Below are 21,799 nucleotides of genomic sequence, written 5' to 3' on the forward strand. Positions count from 1 at the left end.
GCTACCAGCAGGCGGCTGCTGATAGCTCAGAACTACAGAGCCTGGGACAGCAGCAGAAGCCGCAGCTGAGCCCCGGCAGATGAGTATTTTTTTTGGACACTATTTACACTTATATGTAAAGCCCTTCCCTAAAAAGAATGCAGAGGGCCAGCAGAGCATTGTTTTCAATGGAGCCGCCGGCAGCAGCTGCGGCTCCATTGACAACAAGCACACAGCTGTGTTCACGCGTGTTTTTGCTCGTACCTAGGTGCGGACGTATGTACGCACCTAAGTACGCACGAAAACACGCTCGTGTGAACGTACCCTAAGACATAAAGCATTTTTATTTCTCCAGCAATGGGGCCTTGTGAGGTCTTGTTGTTTGCAGGAAGAGTTGTAGTTTTTATTAGTGGCAGTTTGAGGTACATGTGACTTTTGGATTGCTTTTTACTGTGTTATATGGCAGGTGAACAAAAAAAAATAGCAATTTTGGCATTACTTTTCTTTTAAAAACATGTGCGATAATTAACAAAATCTTTTCATTGTCTGGGTCATTATGAATGCAGTAATATCTATTATGTGTGGCCCTTTTTTGAAAATGTTTGGGGTATATTATCCATTTAAAAAAGTTTTTTGGGGGAAAAATGTATATTTTCATAAACTGTATTTCAATTATTCTGTTCTTGAAGTTTTCTGCTGCCATTTTTCTTTCCCTCAAGATGCGGTCGTTTGACCAGTAGGATAGTACACTGCATTACTCATGTAGTGTATTCTATTAAGCCTATGATACCAGCCTATTAGATTCTGCAGGAGTCAAGGCCTAATAGGCTGGGTTACATGGCAGACATGAAGGTCCTTGTCAAGTTTTCCACTGCCATGGGAACCCATTGGTAACTTGTGATTGCACAACAGAAGGAGCCCCCTCCCCCTGTCATCTGCTTACATGCTGCAGTTGCTATTGATTGTGGCATGTAAGGGGTTAAACTGCTTGGTGGTTAAAGTAGGAGTCTGGCTTTAAAGGGGTTGTCCCGCGGCAGCAAGTGGGTCTATACACTTCTGTATGGCCATATTAATGCACTTTGTAATGTACATTGTGCATTAATTATGAGCCATACAGAAGTTATAAGAAGTTTTTCACTTACCTGCTCCGTTGCTAGCGTCCTCGTTCCCATGGAGCCGACTAATTTTCGCCGTCTAATGGCCAAATTAGCCGCGCTTGCGCAGTCCGGGTCTTCTTCTGTTCTCAATGGGGCTCCGTGTAGCTCCGCCCCGTCACGTGCCGATTCCAGCCAATCAGGAGGCTGGAATCGGCAATGGACCGCACAGAAGCCTTGCGGTCCACGGAGGGAGAAGATGCCGGCGGCCATCTTCAGCCGGTAAGTAAGAAGTCACCGGAGCGCGGGGATTCAGGTAAGCGCTGTGCAGATTTTTCTTTAGGTCCCTGCATCGGGGTTGTCTCGCGCCGAACGGGGGGGGGTTTGAAAAAAAAAAAAAACGTTTCGGCGCGGGACAACCCCTTTAAGTAGCCACCACCTTTAGGATGACTACCCACTACAGTTCTTTTTCACTGCGAAATTTTCAGCGTTTTTTTTCTGCAGGGGTCTATGGGACTTGTAATGTTAAAATCGCATCGCGCAAAATCGTAATTTACCGCAAAATTGCGATTTTGCGCAATCGTGATTTTAACATTACAAGTCCCATAGACCCCTGCAGAAAAAAAACGCTGCGAATTTTGCAGTGAAAAAAAACTGTAGTGGGTAGTCATCCTAAAGAAGATGTACATGCAGGTTTACAGCCCATTAGTGAGGTCAGTAAAAAGATGTACTGGCCGTCACTTAGAGGTTAATGATGAAGCCCAACTGAGCGCTGACCCATATCTGTTTAGCTCCGCTGATCCTTTTGCTTTGATTCCCTTTAATTTATGGCACCAATTAAATGTCAGTATAAAATGAATCTGTGATAAGCATGGTTGTCCCTCTCGGCTGACCTGACATGAAAGGCTTCATGTCATGTCACTGAATTGTTAGACAAAGTGCGGAAAATGTACAAAAAGTCCCATCAGAGGAATAAGACGAGGAAAGTTACTACACTGCTTGATAGGAGAAGTTTGTGTCTCATTAAATGGAGTCCATGTCTAAAACAAGCAATTAGTCTGAGTGAATTTATTTCGGGTTCTCTCTAATGGTGATTAGTATTACTAATGGCTGTATAGAGAATGTGGCTCATGAATATTCACATGGCATTACACTACAAGGCCTACGTTTTGATAACTCTTCAACCTATGACAGCACAGAGGGGTTATCAGTAGCTGGCCCTATAGTGATATATATATATATATATATATATAGAGGGAACCACTAACTAAGAAATAAAATATAGCCTTTATTAATTAAATTAAAAAGTGTAACAAATATTAAAAGGGCGTGTTTTGTCTCTTTATACGTAGCGTGCCTGTCACGACCAATAGGCACTTTACCAATGATGTAATACCTTGAACCGGTCTTATTAGAAAAAACCACTAATAGTGTATCCTGATAGTACCTTTAAGCTATATACACCTGGGGGGTGAGTACCCGAGTATATGCTCAAATGGATATGATAACACTATTATCACCATATCATCTATCCCATTGGGGATAACGCAAAAGGTAAGATATGTATCCTTTATGGTGAAATGTAGACAAAAAATCGTCTTTCAATAAAGCCCACACGATTTCGTCAAATCACTTGTTCAAGGTATACGTTCATCTAGTATGCGATTGGTGGTTAAAGTATACTGCTCACCATCTGCATACAAGAGAATTGCTGCTTAGTGCTTATTAACAAAATGCACTAAGTACTTATAACCCCAACAGTGGCACCCAAAGGTCATAATTAGACCCGGTACCACTAACAATTTATAAGTTATAAGTGACTATAAGAAGAACCAATACAGAGGACAGGACTAGATGTTAGTCCACAGCAAATTGCCCAATGATTGGACTTCTGTACGGTGCTAAACCCGTGTAGATAGCACATATGGAATCAGTGTCCAGGAGCAGGACTGGTTAAATAGCGTCACAAACACTCCTGACACTTGATATTAACAAGCTGATTAGCCCACTTGGTCATATAGTAGTAAGTGACCACAACATACAGTCACACTACTGATCACTTAATTTTATGCACAATACCATCGATACTGATGGTATTGTGCATAAAATTAAGTGATCAGTAGTGTGACTGTATGTTGTGGTCACTTACTACTACTATATGACCAAGTGGGCTAATCAGCTTGTTAATATCAAGTGTCAGGAGTGTTTGTGACGCTATTTAACCAGTCCTGCTCCTGGACACTGATTCCATATGTGCTATCTACACGGGTTTAGCACCGTACAGAAGTCCAATCATTGGGCAATTTGCTGTGGACTAACATCTAGTCCTGTCCTCTGTATTGGTTCTTCTTATAGTCACTTATAACTTATAAATTGTTAGTGGTACCGGGTCTAATTATGACCTTTGGGTGCCACTGTTGGGGTTATAAGTACTTAGTGCATTTTGTTAATAAGCACTAAGCAGCAATTCTCTTGTATGCAGATGGTGAGCAGTATACTTTAACCACCAATCGCATACTAGATGAACGTATACCTTGAACAAGTGATTTGACGAAATCGTGTGGGCTTTATTGAAAGACGATTTTTTGTCTACATTTCACCATAAAGGATACATATCTTACCTTTTGCGTTATCCCCAATGGGATAGATGATATGGTGATAATAGTGTTATCATATCCATTTGAGCATATACTCGGGTACTCACCCCCCAGGTGTATATAGCTTAAAGTTACTATCAGGATACACTATTAGTGGTTTTTTCTAATAAGACCGGTTCAAGGTATTACATCATTGGTAAAGTGCCTATTGGTCGTGACAGGCACGCTACGTATAAAGAGACAAAACACGCCCTTTTAATATTTGTTACACTTTTTAATTTAATTAATAAAGGCTATATTTTATTTCTTAGTTAGTGGTTCCCTCGGTGATCCAGTTATTCCTCTAGGGAATTTTTTTCTGTCTCGGTGACGAAATATATATATATATATATATATATATATATATATATATATATATATATATATACTGGCTATATAACACTGGCAGCAACAACACCATTAGGCCCTCAGCAAATGGACCCCAGGGGAAAATATTGCACCTGGGTCTCCCCTTACCAGCTTCATTGTTGGATGCATGGATGCCAGTGGTGTTGCTACAGTTTATAAGGATATATGCCCTGTCCTAAGAAAAATTTATGTACCTGTTTGTATGTATACATAATATAGTATATATTGTATATACCCATTACCCCTGAAAATAAGACCTACCCCCCCAAAAACCCCTAGCATGATTTTTCAGAATTTTTGAGGATGCAGAATGATTTTTTCAGGGTTTTTGAGGATGCTTAAAATATAAGCCCCACTGCAAAAGTAAGCCCAAGTTACAGTAAAAAATAAATAAACCTAAATAGTGTCCAGACAGCTATGTATATAAAAAAGTTGCATTTTTTGGAGAAAAAATTAATATAAGACCCTGTCTTATTTTGGGGGAACAGGGGTATTATATAGTAGCCGTTCTGGTAATTTTCTTAGTAATGGTGTTATTCCTCAGATATCAGTCCCAGTTCTGGTACTTCACCTTTACCACATAACTCATACTCTAACGCTTCAAATGACATAATGTCTTAAGTGGCTGATACAGGCCTCCAAATAACCTGCATATGTGAAGTTATATATTATAATTAGCTGATATACCCGGCTTCGTCCGAGTTAATTTGGTACAGGTGTTTAAATGTTGTTGGCACAGAAAATTTTATGAAGTCATGGTTACTTCAGAGGAACCGAAGTATAAAATATGTATGCACATAGAGGAGCATTAGATTCTCCTCAGGCTGCATGTACCGATGTCCCTCTGCAGAATGTACCACCCCTCCCAGTCTCCCCACTTAAGGCCTAAAGAATGCTGCCGCTAAATTTCACACTTGTAGGACACCGGGAAGTTACATTACATAGGGGTGCACTTACTTGTGTAATTAGTATTGAATATAATCGAGTTGTGATCCCTTTACATTTCCTATTCAGGAGCTCAAGAATGCTCGTGCCAAATTTTACACTTGTATGACACCGGGAAGTTACATTACATAGGGGTACACTTACTTTTGCAATCAGCATTGAATAATTGTGTTGTGACCCCTTTACTTTTTCTATATAGGACCTAAAGAATGGTCGTGCCAAATTTCATATTTGTACAAAATCAGGAAGTTAGGGTGCAGGCAGACGAGCGTAGGCGTATTTACGTTCGCACGAGCGCAACGTATAATCGCCCGAGCGATCGTTTTTCACCGATCACGACCAGAGCTAGTAAGCGTATTTTCGTTTGTTCCTACTTTGCAACCGGTCTTTTCGGCGATCGAATATGCGTTGGCGCGTATTTTGGTCGCATATGTTCCGTTTTTTTTCGAATTGCCATTTTTACGTGCCGTAAAATCGCCCATGTGAACGAATACATTCGAAACCATTGCCTCAGATGGTCACGTATATACGTTTGGTCGCAAAAACGCGCCGTTTATGCGCTCGTCTGCCCGCACCCTGAGAGAAATAGATTTTGTACATTACATAGGGGCACCAATACTTTTGCACTTAGCATTGCATTTTCAAGTTGTGAGCCTTTTACTTTTCCTATTTAGGACCTAATGAATGCTCCTGCCAAATTTCATGTTTGTACGTCACCGGGAAGTTAGAGAATTAGGGGCGAGTCAGTCAGTGAGTGAGGGCTTTTACCTTTAGGGCTTATTCAGACGTGCGTATATCGGCCAGGTTTTCACGCCCGGCATACACTGTCCCTTTCTGCGGTGGGAGTAAGTGGGCCGGGCCAGGAGCAGTGCACTGAGCTCCCACTCTCCTCTGCCCCTCGCTACTATTAGCAATCGGAGGGGGTGGCACGGGGCAAAACTTTGCTCTGCCCCTGCCCCTCCCATTGCAAACAGAGGGGCGGGAGCTCAGTGCACTCTTTCCCCTGCAGAGAGGGACTGCGTATATCCACCAGACATGAAAACCCGGCCGTCATACGCACGTCTCAATAAAGCCTTATATATATATAGATTCTCCACAATACAACAATATGCAGTGGGAGCTCCGACTGATATAATGATATAGTAAAACTGAATACATTCTAATGATTAATTAGAATTATTTGGCTTATATATCATATTTTAGTGCACGATGCCCGGGTTTGTTAGTTTTCCATCTATAAGCTGCGTTCCCTAAAGGCTTCCTACAACCGCTGTGCTAGAGGTAAATCCACCGTTGTGATTAATACGACACCGGTTATTTGTTAACTGGCAAAATAATGGATAATTTTATAAAATCTCTTATGTTTGGATACCTAGAACATTATTTAGGTGACGTTATTTACTGATGTTCTTCACTATGTGATATGCTAGGAGCAATAAAGCCTGATGTACGAAAATGTATAGCGGACTCTAGAAAAATGTTATCGGCCATTTCCTTTATTTTGCACTAAACATTAAAATGCAAAATACAGAAGAGCGATTGTAGCAGACGTTTGTTCTTCTGAGCAAGACTGAAGTGGAGGGGCGTGAAGAAAGGATGCGGTGGAGGAGTGAAGGGGAGAAGAATTGGTTATGTTGCGTCTCCTTTTTTAGGGTACGTTCACATTTAGCGAAAATGCAGCAGATTTTTCACAGTGAAGTTGGCAGTGGAAAATCTGCGGAATTCTACAATCAGCAGCGCAAATTAACCTGCGGTGCAAATTTTAAATCCGCAGCATTTCAATTTATACTGTGGATCTTCAGTTCGGATTTCACCTCTTCAAATGTTTGTTATGTTATGCGTTGATTTTGACACAAATTTTCTTACGCAGCAGATTTCCGTGTAGATTTAATTTCTGTAACAACAATAGGGGTGGGGGAGGGGAATCTGCATCCAAATCCTCTTGTTACTTACAGATTTTGATGTAGATTTTCTTTATGCGTTGTTGCCAGGTGAGACTCAGGAAAGGATTTAGCGCTCATTAGGTACAATGTTTGATATATCAGACTGTTAAATGTGTTGAGTACAGCAAGGGTTAATGTGGGAGCCACTGAGCTCTCGTATAGTCTTCTATGATTTGATTCAGTATTTTTTTGTAAAAAACTGTTAAAAGTCTATGAGGATTTACGGACTAAGGGTCCATTTACACAGCCGTAGGCGTTTTATGTGCGCCTGCCACCGCCGTAAGAACGCCTTAACGGCAAAGGGCCCGGTACGTATATACTGAGGCCGCAATGCCATGGGGCCTGGGGAGACATTCCCCTTTCCCTCCCACTCACCAGCTCACCTCCTCTCTCCTTCACTCCGGTCGTTTGCAATGGGAGGGTGCAGGAAGGGGGAGCTAAGCTCCGCCCTGTCCCCTTCCATTGCAAACAGTGGCAAGGGGCGGAGAGGAGAATAGAAGGAGGAGGGAGTTTAGCAGTCACGCTACTAAACTCCCTCCCACCTCCCTTCTCCGGCATATAGCATAGGCTCCCATAGGAATGTATGCAGCTGCCACTGCCTGTGTGGAGGTGACTGGTCGGGCGCTTTTACGCCGCGGAATTACGCCCCTGTGCACTGATGCATTGTAAACCAGTGCATCTAAGGGGCAGCTTATATAGGCCAGACGTGAAAGCGCCGGCCAATATACGCTCGTGAGAAAAAGGCTTTAAGCTGTGCTTGAAGATTTTGTGCTTTGAGGCGCCGATCATGCAAACTGTTGACTCTTAAAAACATGTCATCTGATTTAGTAGTGGCCTTTCATCTGTTAGATCTCTTCCTGTCAGTTTCCTCTAGTTTCCAAGTGTCTTTTGATGGTATAGGAAACTGTGCTGACTGGCACCTTGGCTTTCTTGGCAATTCCTGTTTAGGACAGGCCTACACTTCTAAGGGTTATAACTGTTTGTCTTCTTTAGTTAATTGCCTTTTTCTTGCCAAAATGATAGCAATGCACTCTGTCCTGAAGAGCAAAACTGTCCAAATTCTTCCTTAGAAGTTGTTGTAATACAGTCTGTTCCAACACTGGTTATATAGAATTAGAAGGTTTGAAAGTCCTCTACAAAAGTTGAGACGCTGTAGGAATAGTTTGCATCCTATTTCAAACCCTAATTTGCTTTCTGTGCTACAGAGCAGCTGTCCTCGATGTGTTGCCTGAAAAAAGTCCTTTGGTTAAAATTATTAATTTAGACTATTGTTTCATTTCAGGTTAAAATCTCATAATATTGTTATGTTGTTAACTTACTTTTGAACCTTTGAACCATTTCATGTTATTTGCTGGACTTCAACTGTGTTGATTTAAAAAATAACTGGAAAAATTGAGTTTTTCTAAACCTTTTGACTGGTACTGTACATATATATCGATTTCGGAATGGCAAGGCACTTCGAGCTTCACTTGTAACTAACCATGTCTGTCATTCAGCTCACTATACTCTGAGTTCTGCGGCATTGTGGACTCAACGCACCATAGGTGCAAACATCTGCACGGAATGCAGCACATCACTCTCATCTCGGGTACCTACTTACTGGCACATAATACCTAACCAAGTGCCTTTTCACCTAGTTACAACAATATGCATACACAGCACACAATATCACTTACTAACCTTGTTACCCAAAACCGTGCATCAAGATGAACAATACCCCAACAGTAGTCCATCACTGTTCTGTCATTGTGCACACTTAGTCCTTTGGAGACTGGTCTCACGTGTCTAGCAGCTTGATGCTTGTACTGGGTCCATGGCACTGTCATCTGCTTTGGGACCGAGTCCCGCATGAGAAGGGAGACTCCCTCTCCTTCCACGTGGTGTGTCCAACGTCACAGACTTGGCACAACTGCTCCTCAGAGAGGATACATCCCGGTACACCGCCTCTGCCACTTCCAGCACTGAACACTGCTGCCATGGCCACTCCCCAGCATGGTCACATAGCCACTTTTATCCTCCATGGTGACCTTCATGTGACATGAGCTGTGGTTTGCAGAGGTTAGGCCTCTGCCACTTCAGCTCTGCTGTCCTGTAATGCTGCTCTCTAATGTGTTCTGCTGCTGCCCCTCTCTATACTACATCCTCCCCCCACCTGTGGTGCAGCACAGATCTTTTATAGTAGGGGTCCCCAACTCCAGTCCTCAGGGACCACCAGCAGGTCATGTTTTCAGGATCTCCTATATTAGGAACACCTGTGGCAATGTCTGAGGCACTGACAATAATTACATTACCTGTGCAACGATGAGGAAATCCTGAAAACATGACCTGTTGGCGGTCCCTTAGGACTGGAGTTGGGGAACACTATTTATAGGGTGCCTGTGGTGCAGAGAAGATTCTTGTTTGTTCTTCAGGTCTGGTGCTTCCACCTAGCAGCGAGAATAGCCTCTAGCAGAGCAGCCTAGCCATTTTATCTGTGTGGAGGAGCTGACGTGCTTCTTCATCTCTTGCTTTACCAGTGCTTTGAGCGCTTCTGCTCTCCACTTCCCCGGCCCTGTCTGACAAGAGGTGTAGCCAAGCTCAGTGATCTATGAGCTGCAGACAGTAAGAGGGGATCAGGGCACTGCTCACCCCTCTTACAATTGTACAGAGGAAGCAGGACTCAAAAGCTTTCTCTACGACTGTACGGTGGAAAGGCAGGACTTACAGGCTTTCTCTATGAGTCCCGGCACCATTTAAACTTTTATTTTTAACTAAAAATAGTGAAACAAATCATAGAAATCTATATCTCCCAGAGCTTTCCTCATATAAGGGGAGTGGACAGATTTGCTTTTAATCAGTTAATAAAATTTAAAGAGACTGTCGCCATATTTTACCACCCCTCTTTGAGAGCAGCATAATATGGTTAAAGTCACAATGATTACAGCAATATGTCTGCTGTATCTATCTGTGTAGTACGATTGGGAGAAACATATATTGTATCAATAGAAACACAAGCACAGAGGACTACAGGAAGTAGTCCCGAATATTCATGAGCTACAGCCCTGCCCGCCCAGCCCTACCTTCCAGCCACTGATTGACAGCTGTCTGCTTATTACTATGCATAGAGAGATACCAATCATTGGCTGGGGGATGGGGTGGACCAGGCTAGGCTGCAGCTCATCAGTACTGAGCATTAGTTGTGCGTAGTTGCTACTAATAAAATGCATGTTTCTCCCAAGTTACTGCTCAGATAAATACAACAGATGCATCACTGCAATCAGTGTGATAGGCAAGGCATTACCTTATGCTGCTCTCAGTCCAAGCTGCAAAAAGATAGTTACAGATTCCCTTTAAACCAGCTTCATAAGGTCTGTCTTAATTAATGTTTTTGCCTGAAAAATTCCCTTTTTTATGTTAAATTCTAAAATAGATTGCAAAAATAAAACCAGGATTAAAATGGTTATCCAGGGACACAAACACTAGTGTTCTAAGATAAAAGAACCCATTGTTATCTGTCTTGCTCCCCTGCAGATCCCATTCTGCTAGTGCTGGGTTCCCCATTTGACTTCCAGCTGCAGCAGTGATGACATCCTGACACAGGAACATGTAGCTGCTGCGGTCCTTAATGTTGGTGATGTCATCGATGATTTCCTAAGGCTGGATGTGAAGAAAATGAAAAATCATATAGAAAGTCCATTATCCTGTTGCTCCTTTCTGGGAGCATTTATGTTCTTTAAGAAAATTAATACATTCATTGTCAAAAAAAAAAAAATCAAGCATCTAGAAGTGTAACACCCCAATGCACTTACAGTTGGTATGGCCGGAGGCCTTTTGTTGTCACGGTGACGTCACACTCGCGTGGTAAACAAATCGGGGCATGTCATATTTCTGTGGAAGCTTCGCAGGGCCTCTGGTGACAAGACTGTTCATCTAATCGCACCACAACTCTCATCATTTGCATATCTGCCTGAGATGTAACTACATGCCGAGTTTCGCAGCAAAAATGACTACTTCTAGGTGCTTGATTTTTTTTTTTTTACAAAGAGTGTATTAATAGTATACTGTAGCAAGGAAAACGGCCATCCAGACACATTATGTGAATTTCAAAGTGTAGACCAGGCAGCATCAGATGAGTTTTCAAATAGTTTTCAAACCTTTATAAAGGTTTGAAAACTATTTGAAAATTCATCTGATGCTGCCTGGTCTACACTTTGTAATTCTGATGACCATAAGGTTGTGATCCGGACCTAACTGGGCTGCTGCATCCATTTGCTCCTTGCTGCATACATAGCAGAATAACAGAAATTGGATTGGATTGATCCCATGTGAGTGCTGCAGTTGATTCATTCTGTTTTTTCACATTATGTGAATTTGGCCTACATACTGTCGATGAACTCTACATCTAACTCAACCGAAACTTTGTGTTTACTGGCCCTTTAAATGTAAAAAAATCCTTTAATTAAGTACATAATTAGCTAAGCTAAAGTTAGCAGGTGAGTGTGAAAAGCAGAAGTAGAACATTAGCTCAATGTAAGTGGAGCAGGGCTGGCAGGCACGGTATACTGCTGTAGTGAAGTCTCCAGCTTCCCTTGCTTTCGTCAGATGATTAGCGAGAGCCGCTGACATCATTCAGCTTCTAAATCACTCCTTGGGAGCTTCATTCAATCCCAGTTTAGTTAAGCCTATTTTATAAATAGGTAATGGTCACTTAGGCCGCCTGCAACACCAGAATATTGAAAATGCAGCCAGCCGTCTGTCTGCCAAACGCCGTGTTTAGACCGGAGCAATCCTTCATTTCCCACCAGTTGCAGGCTTCATGATGCAGCACATATTAGAAGTCTTATATAAACTCTTGATAATATGAATGAGGGGCCAATATAAATCTTTATAGACTATTCCTACTATATAATGCAAGAACTAAAAATCATTGCATTACAAATGCTGATACGTCTGTCATCTCTGAGTGACAAAGCCGTGGCCCCGGTGCTGAGAGGTAGCAGCTGATAACCACTGTGCTCCAACGCAGTTGGTATTGCCGCAGCACGGTCATTTAAAATAACTGCCACATTTGGTTTTTGGGAGTGCTGCTGATACCACTAACTTTCTACCACTGGAATTAATTGCATACTTGATTATATGGCTCTAATTTTTCTCAGAAGGACAGAGCACTTGACTGATGTGAGCCTATATACATGTTTCTATTATAACCTAACAGACCCAATTATAGTAGACGTTACAGCTGTACAGGATCGGTACAGAATGCAAAGATATTCAAAGCCATAAAGGTGCATTTACACTGCAAAGATGATCGCTCAAAAGATGGATTTTGAGCGATCATTTTGCATTAACTACTACTTGGTACTAAGGCCTACTAGTACCAAGTAGCAGCGTGTGAGCCGCCTGGAGCTGTATTCAGGGAACAGACCACTCGCTGTTCTCTGATTACATTCCCTTTGCTCTGCCAAGGGGCTGACAGCTGAGAAAATGCAATCAGTTGTTACCAGCACAGCGTGCGGTCCTGCTAACTGAAATTCATCGTTTGGCAGAAAACTGAAAGATGGGCACATTTACACCCAACGATTATCGCTCAAAAGATGGCTTTGAGTGAATTTTGAGTGATATCGTTGTGTCTAAATCGGGCTTAACTTGAAGTTCTTGGGTCCAAATGCAAATTGGCGCCCAACTATGTGCCATTTCTAATACTGGTGTCTTGTTTTGTGACAGATGGTCATTAGGTCTTCTCAGGTACCAAAGCTGTGAGTAGCAGCTTCCAGTGTACCCCCAGCAATAGCTACACTCTACAGATTTTGTGCAGTTAGACAGAATTATACCATGCAATGAAGGTGGCAGAGGTTGGTTAGAGTCTTGGCAGGAGTGACTGGAGACCCCTCTGTCCTTGATCATCCATGATACAAGATAATACACACGAGTCCAAATACCAGTCAAGGATGATCTGGTGGACAATGCCTAGTCCTTGGTCTTAAAACCTTTATGGTATGTTCACAAGTAATGGAAATCCTACCATTTTTAAGGGAAATGCACAGTGGAAAATCCATTCCAAATCCACACCAATTGCTTTTGACATGGATTTACTGACATGCTTAGGCCTTAGTCAGACGGGCGTTTTTAGCCGCGATTTGCGCATGCGCATGCGTCCGGCGATTTCATAAAACCATTGCTTTGCAATGGTATCGGACACATGAGCGCTTTTTATGCGCTCGTCCGATAAATTATAGAACAGAAATCGCAGATCGCACCTATCTGCGATCTGCGATTCCTGTTCTCTTCTCTATATGCGCTCAATGGGGCCGGCGGCAGCAGCGCCGACCCCATTGAGAACATATAGAAGACAAATCATTCTTCTCTGCCACAGCTGTAACAGCTGTGACAGAGAAGAACGATGTTTGCCCATTGAATTCAATGGAGCCGGCAATACAGCCGCTCCATTGAAAGCAATGGGCTGCCGGCGTGCGCGGGGTGAATTGTCGGGAAGGGCTTAAATATATAAGCCCTTCCCTGCAATTCATCCTAAAATGTGTTAAAATGAAAAAAAATTGTGTACTCACCTTTCCGCTGCAGCCGGAGTTCAGCCGCGGCCGCTGTCAGTTCTCCTGAACTGCTTCTCGGCACTATTCAGCCGGCGGGGCTTTAAAATCCCCGCCTGCTGAATGATCTGCCTCTGATTGATCACAGCCCTGACCAATCAGAGGCAGGTTTCACTCACACACCTATTCATCAATTCATGAATGGGTGAGTGACTGCTGCCTCTCAGCGCTGAGCCAATCAGGGGCAGGTCTGACTCACACCCCCTTCACACCCACTGCAGGACGGCCGCGCTGAGCTCCGGCTGCCGGGAGAAGGTGAGTATATATATATATTTTATTTTTACACATTTTAGGATGAATTGCAAGGAAGGGCTTATATATTTAAGCCCTTCCCGACAATTCATCCCAGGCTCGCCCGCAGCGCATTGCTTTAAATGGAGCCGGCTCTATTGCCGTCTCCATTGAATGCAATGCGCTGGACAGCTCCGGCCCGTTTCTAATGAAACGCGGCTAGGAGCAGATTTTCGGGCGATTTGCGGGCGACTTGCGCGCACCGGTCACACGATTTGCGGATGCGCATCCGTCATGCGATCTGCAAATCGCGTGAAAAAACGCCCGTGTGACTAAGGCCTTATACTGTGAATGCTCTGGATTCTACACAGCTAATTCTACTGCTGAAATTCTGCAGCATTTCCAACCCATGGGAATATATCCTTAGCATCTAGTATATAAGACTACTTGGGAAAGGCCTAATGGGGTTTTGAAGAGAAAATAACCCCTGTTTATGTACACTATTAGGGCATATGGAGGTCACAAAGGCAGGGACCCCTACTAAGGAACCTTTCTATGAACCACAACTCTGTAACAGTGGCTCCTGTTTTGGTGAACTATGTGCCATCCTAGTATTACAGGACACCATTCATCCTTATGGACATATTATTTTTCCCCTGCACTAATCTCTGCAGTGGAAATGCCTGACTGCTGATGGCTAAACTCTTCAAAATTGTCTGTTTGCCAGGGGAGCCAAAACAGCAACCAAGGTGATCAGCTGTTAACCCCATTCAGAAAACTACACCAGGGTATTGTCTAATGGCAAAAGTCCTTTAACTCTCTGTGAGTCGAAATACTGCGTTGTAAAATGTGAGGCACAACCAGAGGCATTGCTATAGGCTTGTGGGCCTGGATGCAAAAGTACAGCATGGGGTCTTTCCACAATTTTCCTTAGCATCGTTGGGTCTCTTAAGACAGGGTTCCCCAACTCCAGTCCTCAGGGACCACCAACAGGTCATGTTTTCAGGATCTCCTATAGTAAGAGCATCTGTAGCAATGTCTGAGGCACTGACAATAATTACATCACCTGTGCAGTACTGAGGACATCCTGAAAACATGACCTATTGGCAGTCCCTGAGGACTGGAGTTGGGGAACACTGTCTTAAGAAGACCATCGATGCAGCACTACCAGGCAGATGCATTGCTAGAATCTTAACAGATTGGTGATAATCCGTTCAGTCGAGGCCAAATTTCGATCATTTTATGGATCATCATTCTCCAAACATTTTTATCCTTGTCCGACTGTGATCCATAAAGTATTTTGGCAGTGGTAGTGGAATAGTTTGCCATTGCTTTCTCCACTCCTCTCCATTTATCTAGGCTTGGAGCAGCATATAGCTAGCTACACAGCTGGGTTCTTAGCTGATTAGGCAGAGGCTAAACGTAGGGCGCCCCAATGCAAAATTTGTAACATGGCCCCCAGCCATCCATGTGCCGTTTAGAATACTGGTGTTTTATTATATAATAGAGGGGTCTTTTGGCCCCCTAAGGCTCCAGGGTCTGGTAGCAACTGCTACCTCTAACTATGCCCCTGGGCACAACCAAGAAAACTGTAGTGAAAGGTTCAGTATGTAGATGTTTCCATTCATCTCTTTTCTGAGTGCTTACTACCTTTGCCAGTACTGAACATCCAGTATTTTATTTTCTCACTCTAGACTGTCAAACAGTCTTGCACTCCAAACAGTATAGTCCCATAATGATGGCATCTTCTTGAGGAGATCTATTCTTTGCGGAGTGCAGCTCTACCTCTTAGAGTGCAAGATAGGGCTCCTTAAGTATTAGGCATCATGTGTTGTGAGAATGGGCACATACCTGGGTACTGTACTACAGGGCCTCCTAGAAAAAAAAGTTTCATAATATGGTGACTGATGGAGATTAATCCAGAATTTAACAGAAAAACACCACATAGAATCACAGGCATATGGGAAGTATAGTATGACCCCCATCAATGACCATTGGTGTTGCATTTACAGCTCCATACAACTTGGATGTTCTAAAGACGTAATATACTTTTGTGTATGCAATCTAATGTTCATCAGTGGTCCACTAAGACTGGGAGGGGCAACTGCTTGAAGCACCTTATACGATGGAGAGTAGCCCCTGCATGGTAGTAGCGACAGATTACTGGCACAGATGGAAATCAGCAGGATTACAATAAGGAAAGCACAAAAACCGAGTAGAAAAGGGGTAATTGTGATCTGCTTAATAGTAAAGGAGATTAGAGACACAGACCGTCCTTTCTTTTCTACCAAAGAAATCACTGTGTGCATTGGAATGTTAAACGCTGAACAAGAAGTGAGCGAGAAATGTACGACTCTCAGCGATAATCGTATGGTCTAAGCAGACTGTATGAGCGCAAAAAAATTGGTGGTAACATCGCCAGCTCATTCGCTCGTGCAAATGAGAATCAGGCACTTCTCATTATGTGTAAAAGGAGCATAAGAGATGACGCTTGCATGACAATCTAATATAATTAATATTAACTAGTGCCACTCGAATGGAACACTAACATGGAAAAGATAGAGTGCAAATGTAACATTACTCAGATCTTGGAAGGTCATTGATGACGTCTGGATATCAGTTTGCTTAGTTTCTGTAATATACAATTTAGCACAAAAGCACCATGGGTTTTTGCTTTTGTAGGTCTTTTCAATCCTCTAGTCTCATGGATCCTTTGTCATGGAAACAATATATGAAGAAATGTTTTCTGTTTCAAACCCAAACATAAGCATATATGTTGGTAAATCAAAAGTTAGAACAGTAGTTAAAGTTTATTCAGGTACTAAGAAGCTCATTGAAAGTAACAATTACACCATTAGGGGTCCTTTCCCACAAGCCTATATTGGACGGCTGTTTTCACGGCCGGCCGATATAAAGTGTGATCTGATGCATTGGATTCCAATGCATCAGATCACATGGCCATATTCCTGAGACGTAAAACCACCCAGCTGGCCAATATAACAGTGGGTGTTTTTACGTCAGGCCCAAAAGATAGTCCTGGAACTATCTTTGGGCTGGAATATGTCAGTCGCTGCATAGCAACGGCTGGAGGTGGGAGGGAGTTTAGCAGCGTGGCTGCTTAACTCTCTCCCTCTGCTCTCCTCGCTCTGTGCAGGCTCACCTCTGTACTCCTCCCCGCTGGCTCTTTGCAATGGGAGGGTGGGGGCGGAGCGAAGCTCCACCCCCGCCACCTCCCATTGCAAAGAACGAGCAGGGAGGAGACCAGAGTTGAGCCTGCGATAGGGAGGTGAAAGGGGCCAACGGCATGGTAGTCTCGGCCTATATGCGCCATGACCCATGCCGCCTGAACGGATGCATAAACGTTTGATTTGTGCACCTGTTCACCAGTTTTATCTCTCCCAACGTAGCGTAAATCAGCCGCTTAGGGACGACCTAATAACTATGCTTAAATATATCAGGGGACAAGACCTGTATCTCATCCCTGATCTGTTTATACCCAGGCCTGTGACTATAACAAGTGGGCGCCCTCTACTTCTAGAGAAAAGAAGGTTTCTACACCGACATAGAAAGGAGTCTTTACTGTAAGAGCAGTGAGACTATGGAACTCGCTGCCTGAGGACAAGGTGATGGCGAACTCACTAAAAGAGTTTAAAAAGGGCCTGAACACCTTTCTTGAGTGCAACGATATATTACTTGTTATAGTCACTAATTACATCACAAGGGTTGGTGATCCAGGGATTTATTCCAATTGCCAGATTTGGAGTCGATGTTTGAAGTATAAATGAGGAAAATTGGCTTCTACCTCTTTGAGGTATTATGCCTTGCTCTGGATCAACGGTGCAGGATAACAGGCTGAATTGGATGGACATATGTCTTTTTCAGGCTTAAACACTACATTTCTATAGTTTATAACAATCAGACCACATTTTATGACTAATCAGTGCAGAAATTTCAGGTAGCTCAAAAGGGTTCACTTTTTTTTCTTGCAACAGTACGAGATAAAATTACTTGGGTCTATATAATGCCTTAGCAAAGCTGCCCATACACATAGGATTCTATTCAACCAGAATACAGCCGATCAGTTGTCCATAGGATCATTATAATCATGACGCAGACATCCCCCTCACGGATACCCCACATGAGATGTGCAATCTATTGACTCGGTCTACTTTATTATATTCTCACATGACACCCACATTGATTGCATCTAATATGAAGATACAGTTAGGTGGAAGAAAAAAAATGTATGGTCCTTCAGCCTTCCTTCTCCAGTCCTGTCCATATCACTCCTCCGATGTGGGCAGGACTGGAGTCTGACATTCCTCAATTCTATTCCTTCTGTTGTATTTGACGAATTTTATTTCCTCTCTTCTAGGTACATTTCTCTTCTGCTGGACACCATTCTTTGTAGTGCACATCACCCGAGCTTTGTGTGAATCCTGTTATATGCCTGCACCTCTCTTCAGCACCGTCACATGGTTGGGATATGTCAACAGTGCCCTGAACCCGGTCATCTATACCATATTCAACACCGAGTTTAGGAACTATTTCCGCAAAGTGCTTCGAATTTGCTGCTGGTGGAGGTAGACAGCACATCGCGCAGCGTGTCCTGCTGGCTGGAGGAATCAGTTGCTCTGAACTTAAACTGTGTGGACTTCACAATGTGGTTCTTTTCACTCAACTGTGTTGGGCTGAGGCACTAAACATGACAAATCGTAGGACTCTCCAGCAGGAAATGGAGACACATCAACTCATCGCTTTAGTGATTCCAGATTTGGAAATGTTCCTGGCCTATTTAACGTAAAGAGCTACAAAAATCTGTAATATGGTGTTCAGTAGAGATGCCGGAAAAGCAGCAGATAAATAATAGAAAGGGGTAATCATGTCATGTGGCTCAATTCTCTCTGGCTGTTGTTTCAAGCAAAGAATTAACCATGTCGTCATCCATATGGAGTTCTTTGATGGGTTTAACAATACAACATTACAATTAGCTTTCAATCAGTGGAAGTATGTAATAAGTTGCTCTCTCTTACAAACATAACCCCTTTCTGCTGTGCAGAACCAGGGAAAAGATCGAATTTTCCCACAACTACGTTAATCATTTGAGGGAGGTTCTGGAATAATTCTAACAGCTTTGTTTTGTGATGGACCATACCAGTACTTGCGAGATGTAAAGGTGACCATGCACATTCGATAGAGGGAGGTTGATGGTTGAACAACCGTTGGACCAGCTTTTGAAAGAGCATTTTGCAGATGCAGCCGTACACATCTTAGTCTATGTTGACCTTTGCAGTTTATTAAACTAGCCATACATAGTCAGTGACCGTGGGTGAAGAATGAACAATCGTTCTAGGAATGGTCTTTCAAATAAAGATTGCTAATATATGAACAAAAGATCTTTTGACCAACTAAATTTTCAATGTGGCCAACTTTCTTCATGACTATGATGGTCTGTCATCAGTAAGCTAAAACGATCATACCTTGTCAAACTTCACTCAAGGAATTATTGTTTTGGTTGACATCATCCATTTTTATCAACTTTAGTCTAATGTGTATGGGCACCTTAAGGTTGTAAATCAATGTCCAATAACCCAGAAAGATTTTATATAGATCAATAAACAGACGGTTTGATATAAAAAGTGGTTTTAGTAGGTTTCATTTATGGGAGTTACATGCAATGTGCCAACAGGTTATAGATCAACAGTTGTGACTTTCATCTATCAATGTGATTATCTGCCCATTAACTAGGAAATTCTAATGGGGTTAATGATCCACATTAGAAGTAATTCTCTTGGAGACTCTACAAGGTATAGTAAGATAGGGAGTGTGCACCAGCTGGGAGGCCATCACTGAAGGCACAGTTCTCTACCTATGGACTAATAATAATACCCAACATGCACAATAAAGGTTTATCGCTGGAAAAGAAAGAGTTAATGTGCAATCAGTGAATCATTTTACCGTATGCTATCCTATGAGGATGGGGTACTGGTTCACATTCCTTTTACCACCAGTACTAGTCTAGAGAAGAAATCCCAGGACCACTTGCAGCAGAAAATGTGGGACCTTGGTCAGACACTTTACAAGAGTGACCTAATAAATATGTAGATATCAGGGGTTAATACAGAGATCTCTCCCGCGATTCATTTAAACACAGGTCTGTAAAAAGAGGGCATGCTCTATGTATAGAAGAAAGAAGGCTTTAACACTAAAATAAAAGGGGGTTCTTTACTGTAAGAGCAGTGAGACTATGAAACTCTCTGCTAGACGACATAGTAATGGCGAACTCATTAAAAGAATGAGAGGGGCCTGAACGTCTTTCTTGAGTGCAACAAGATATTACTTGTTACAATCACTAGATTACTTTAGAGCGATAAATGATCCAAGGATTCATTCTGATTGCCAGTTTTTTTTCTCTAAAATGAGGAAAATTGGCTTTTTTGCTTTCCTCTGGATCAACTTTGTAGGACTATAACAAACTGAACTGGATAGGCATATGTCTTTTTTTCATCCTTCTCAAGAGTTCCATTTATCTTCGGACTTCTCATTGAGCTGAAACCCTCATAATGTCTTAAAAGTAAGGGAGTCACATTAGTGATTTCCAATGTTTTATGAGCTGGCAGCCAAACATTAGTACATGTTAATAGCAGAAAGGTTCTTTTCTGCTTTTGTCTGATGTGAGATCTTGATGGAAATTGGTCTTCTGTTGATTCCCCGATGAACCTACTGATTGAAAAAAAAAAATTTAAATGTAATTTTTTTTTGCTGTAATTGCAAACTAAAAACCACAGTATCAGGTTTGTCTTTGCTTTAATATAGTCTATTTTGGCTCTTATTCTAGAGAACTGATTAGTTCTCTGTCCGCTGGTGCTTGCCTTTTTCCCCTCAGTATCTCTTATTGTGTCGAGTCACCATTATCAGGGAGAGTGCTCGGCTTAGGCGGACTATTAGTAGAGATTGGTAGGGTCTTCATCATTACATGCTTTTTGGATACATTCCCAAGTGGCGGATTTGCGGCAGATTTTCAGCAGTGGAAAAACGTGGAGCAAATCTGCACCAAAATCCGTGACAAATTCTGCACCATTTGATGCAGATTCACAGCAGATTTCATCCCTTCAATTGAACTGAATGGGTAAAAACGGCTTCGGATTTCTCTGCTATGATAAATCCATAGCAAATCCGCCATGTGTGAACATAATAATCTTTAATAATCCAGTTAGAGAGTAAATTTTAGTATTTGGCCATGAGCATGACCAGTAAACAGTAATGATCTGTCATGGTCCCAGTTCATATTCTAGATGACAGACGAAAAATAAAAGTAGAGATACAGCTTAGAGGACATCGAAGTGATGGCCATAGCAGACTATCACACAATGGCTTAATTTCCCAATTAAACCGGCTACTATGAATGAAAAGTAAAAAACAGACATGATGCAGTAGACCAATTTATTGAAATTCAATATAAAATAACCACGCTGTGCAAGTCAAATAGGATACTTTACAAAATATGACAATTATCATAAAATACATCTACACAATCTGAATGACCCACATTATCATTAATGTAAACAAGATATCAAAAAACACTTTTGCAAGAGAAGGAGGACTCAGGCTACATATGCCACATGTGAGCATGACATACAATGCATTAGTAGATGATGAAATGTTGGATGATACATATGTATTCACAGTTTATATGGGATTAATGTTATTGTATCCATTTTAATATCAAAAGACTTAAAAAATTGTAGCCTCTCTAGTTTTGGGATAGGAGGTTACTGTAGAGATCATGTCGTATGGAAACCCCTGCGATTAACTGTTATTGCTGAATGGATCTGCGGTGTAGGTGCTCATTGATCCCTCAGTAGTGCATTATATAGTGCTCACTAAAGTCGGTAGGATTCCATTGATTCAATGGATCTGGGTGGTGCTCCAGCATATGCCTATCCTCATGGGGTTGAGGTTATAGAAGCATACTCTGATTGGGAAGCTCCACGTTCCCAGCTCAATATATCCTCACA

General features: G+C 42.3%; 2 protein-coding genes across 3 annotated transcripts in view; one reads left to right on the plus strand and one right to left on the minus strand.

Moving 5' to 3' along the window:
- The window catches only part of DRD4 (dopamine receptor D4), an 80,262-nt gene extending 61,578 nt beyond the window's left edge, over positions 1 to 18,684 (plus strand). The window contains exon 4 of the mRNA XM_066584057.1: positions 18,157 to 18,684. Within this exon, the coding sequence (XP_066440154.1) occupies positions 18,157 to 18,368 (212 nt within the window). The 3' untranslated portion in view covers positions 18,369 to 18,684. The remainder of the gene's footprint in view (positions 1 to 18,156) is intronic.
- A 766-nt stretch (positions 18,685 to 19,450) lies between these two features.
- Positions 19,451 to 21,799, minus strand: part of DEAF1 (DEAF1 transcription factor) — a 56,696-nt gene continuing 54,347 nt past the window's right edge. The window contains exon 13 of one of the 2 annotated variants that reach the window (XR_010787150.1): positions 19,451 to 20,504. The gene's annotated coding sequence lies outside the window, so the exon portion shown is untranslated. The remainder of the gene's footprint in view (positions 20,505 to 21,799) is intronic. The other variant, XR_010787151.1, reaches the window with a different exon arrangement.

This window comes from Eleutherodactylus coqui, chromosome 11 (genome assembly GCF_035609145.1).
Source record: "Eleutherodactylus coqui strain aEleCoq1 chromosome 11, aEleCoq1.hap1, whole genome shotgun sequence".
In the NCBI taxonomy this organism is placed as follows: domain Eukaryota; kingdom Metazoa; phylum Chordata; class Amphibia; order Anura; family Eleutherodactylidae; genus Eleutherodactylus; species Eleutherodactylus coqui.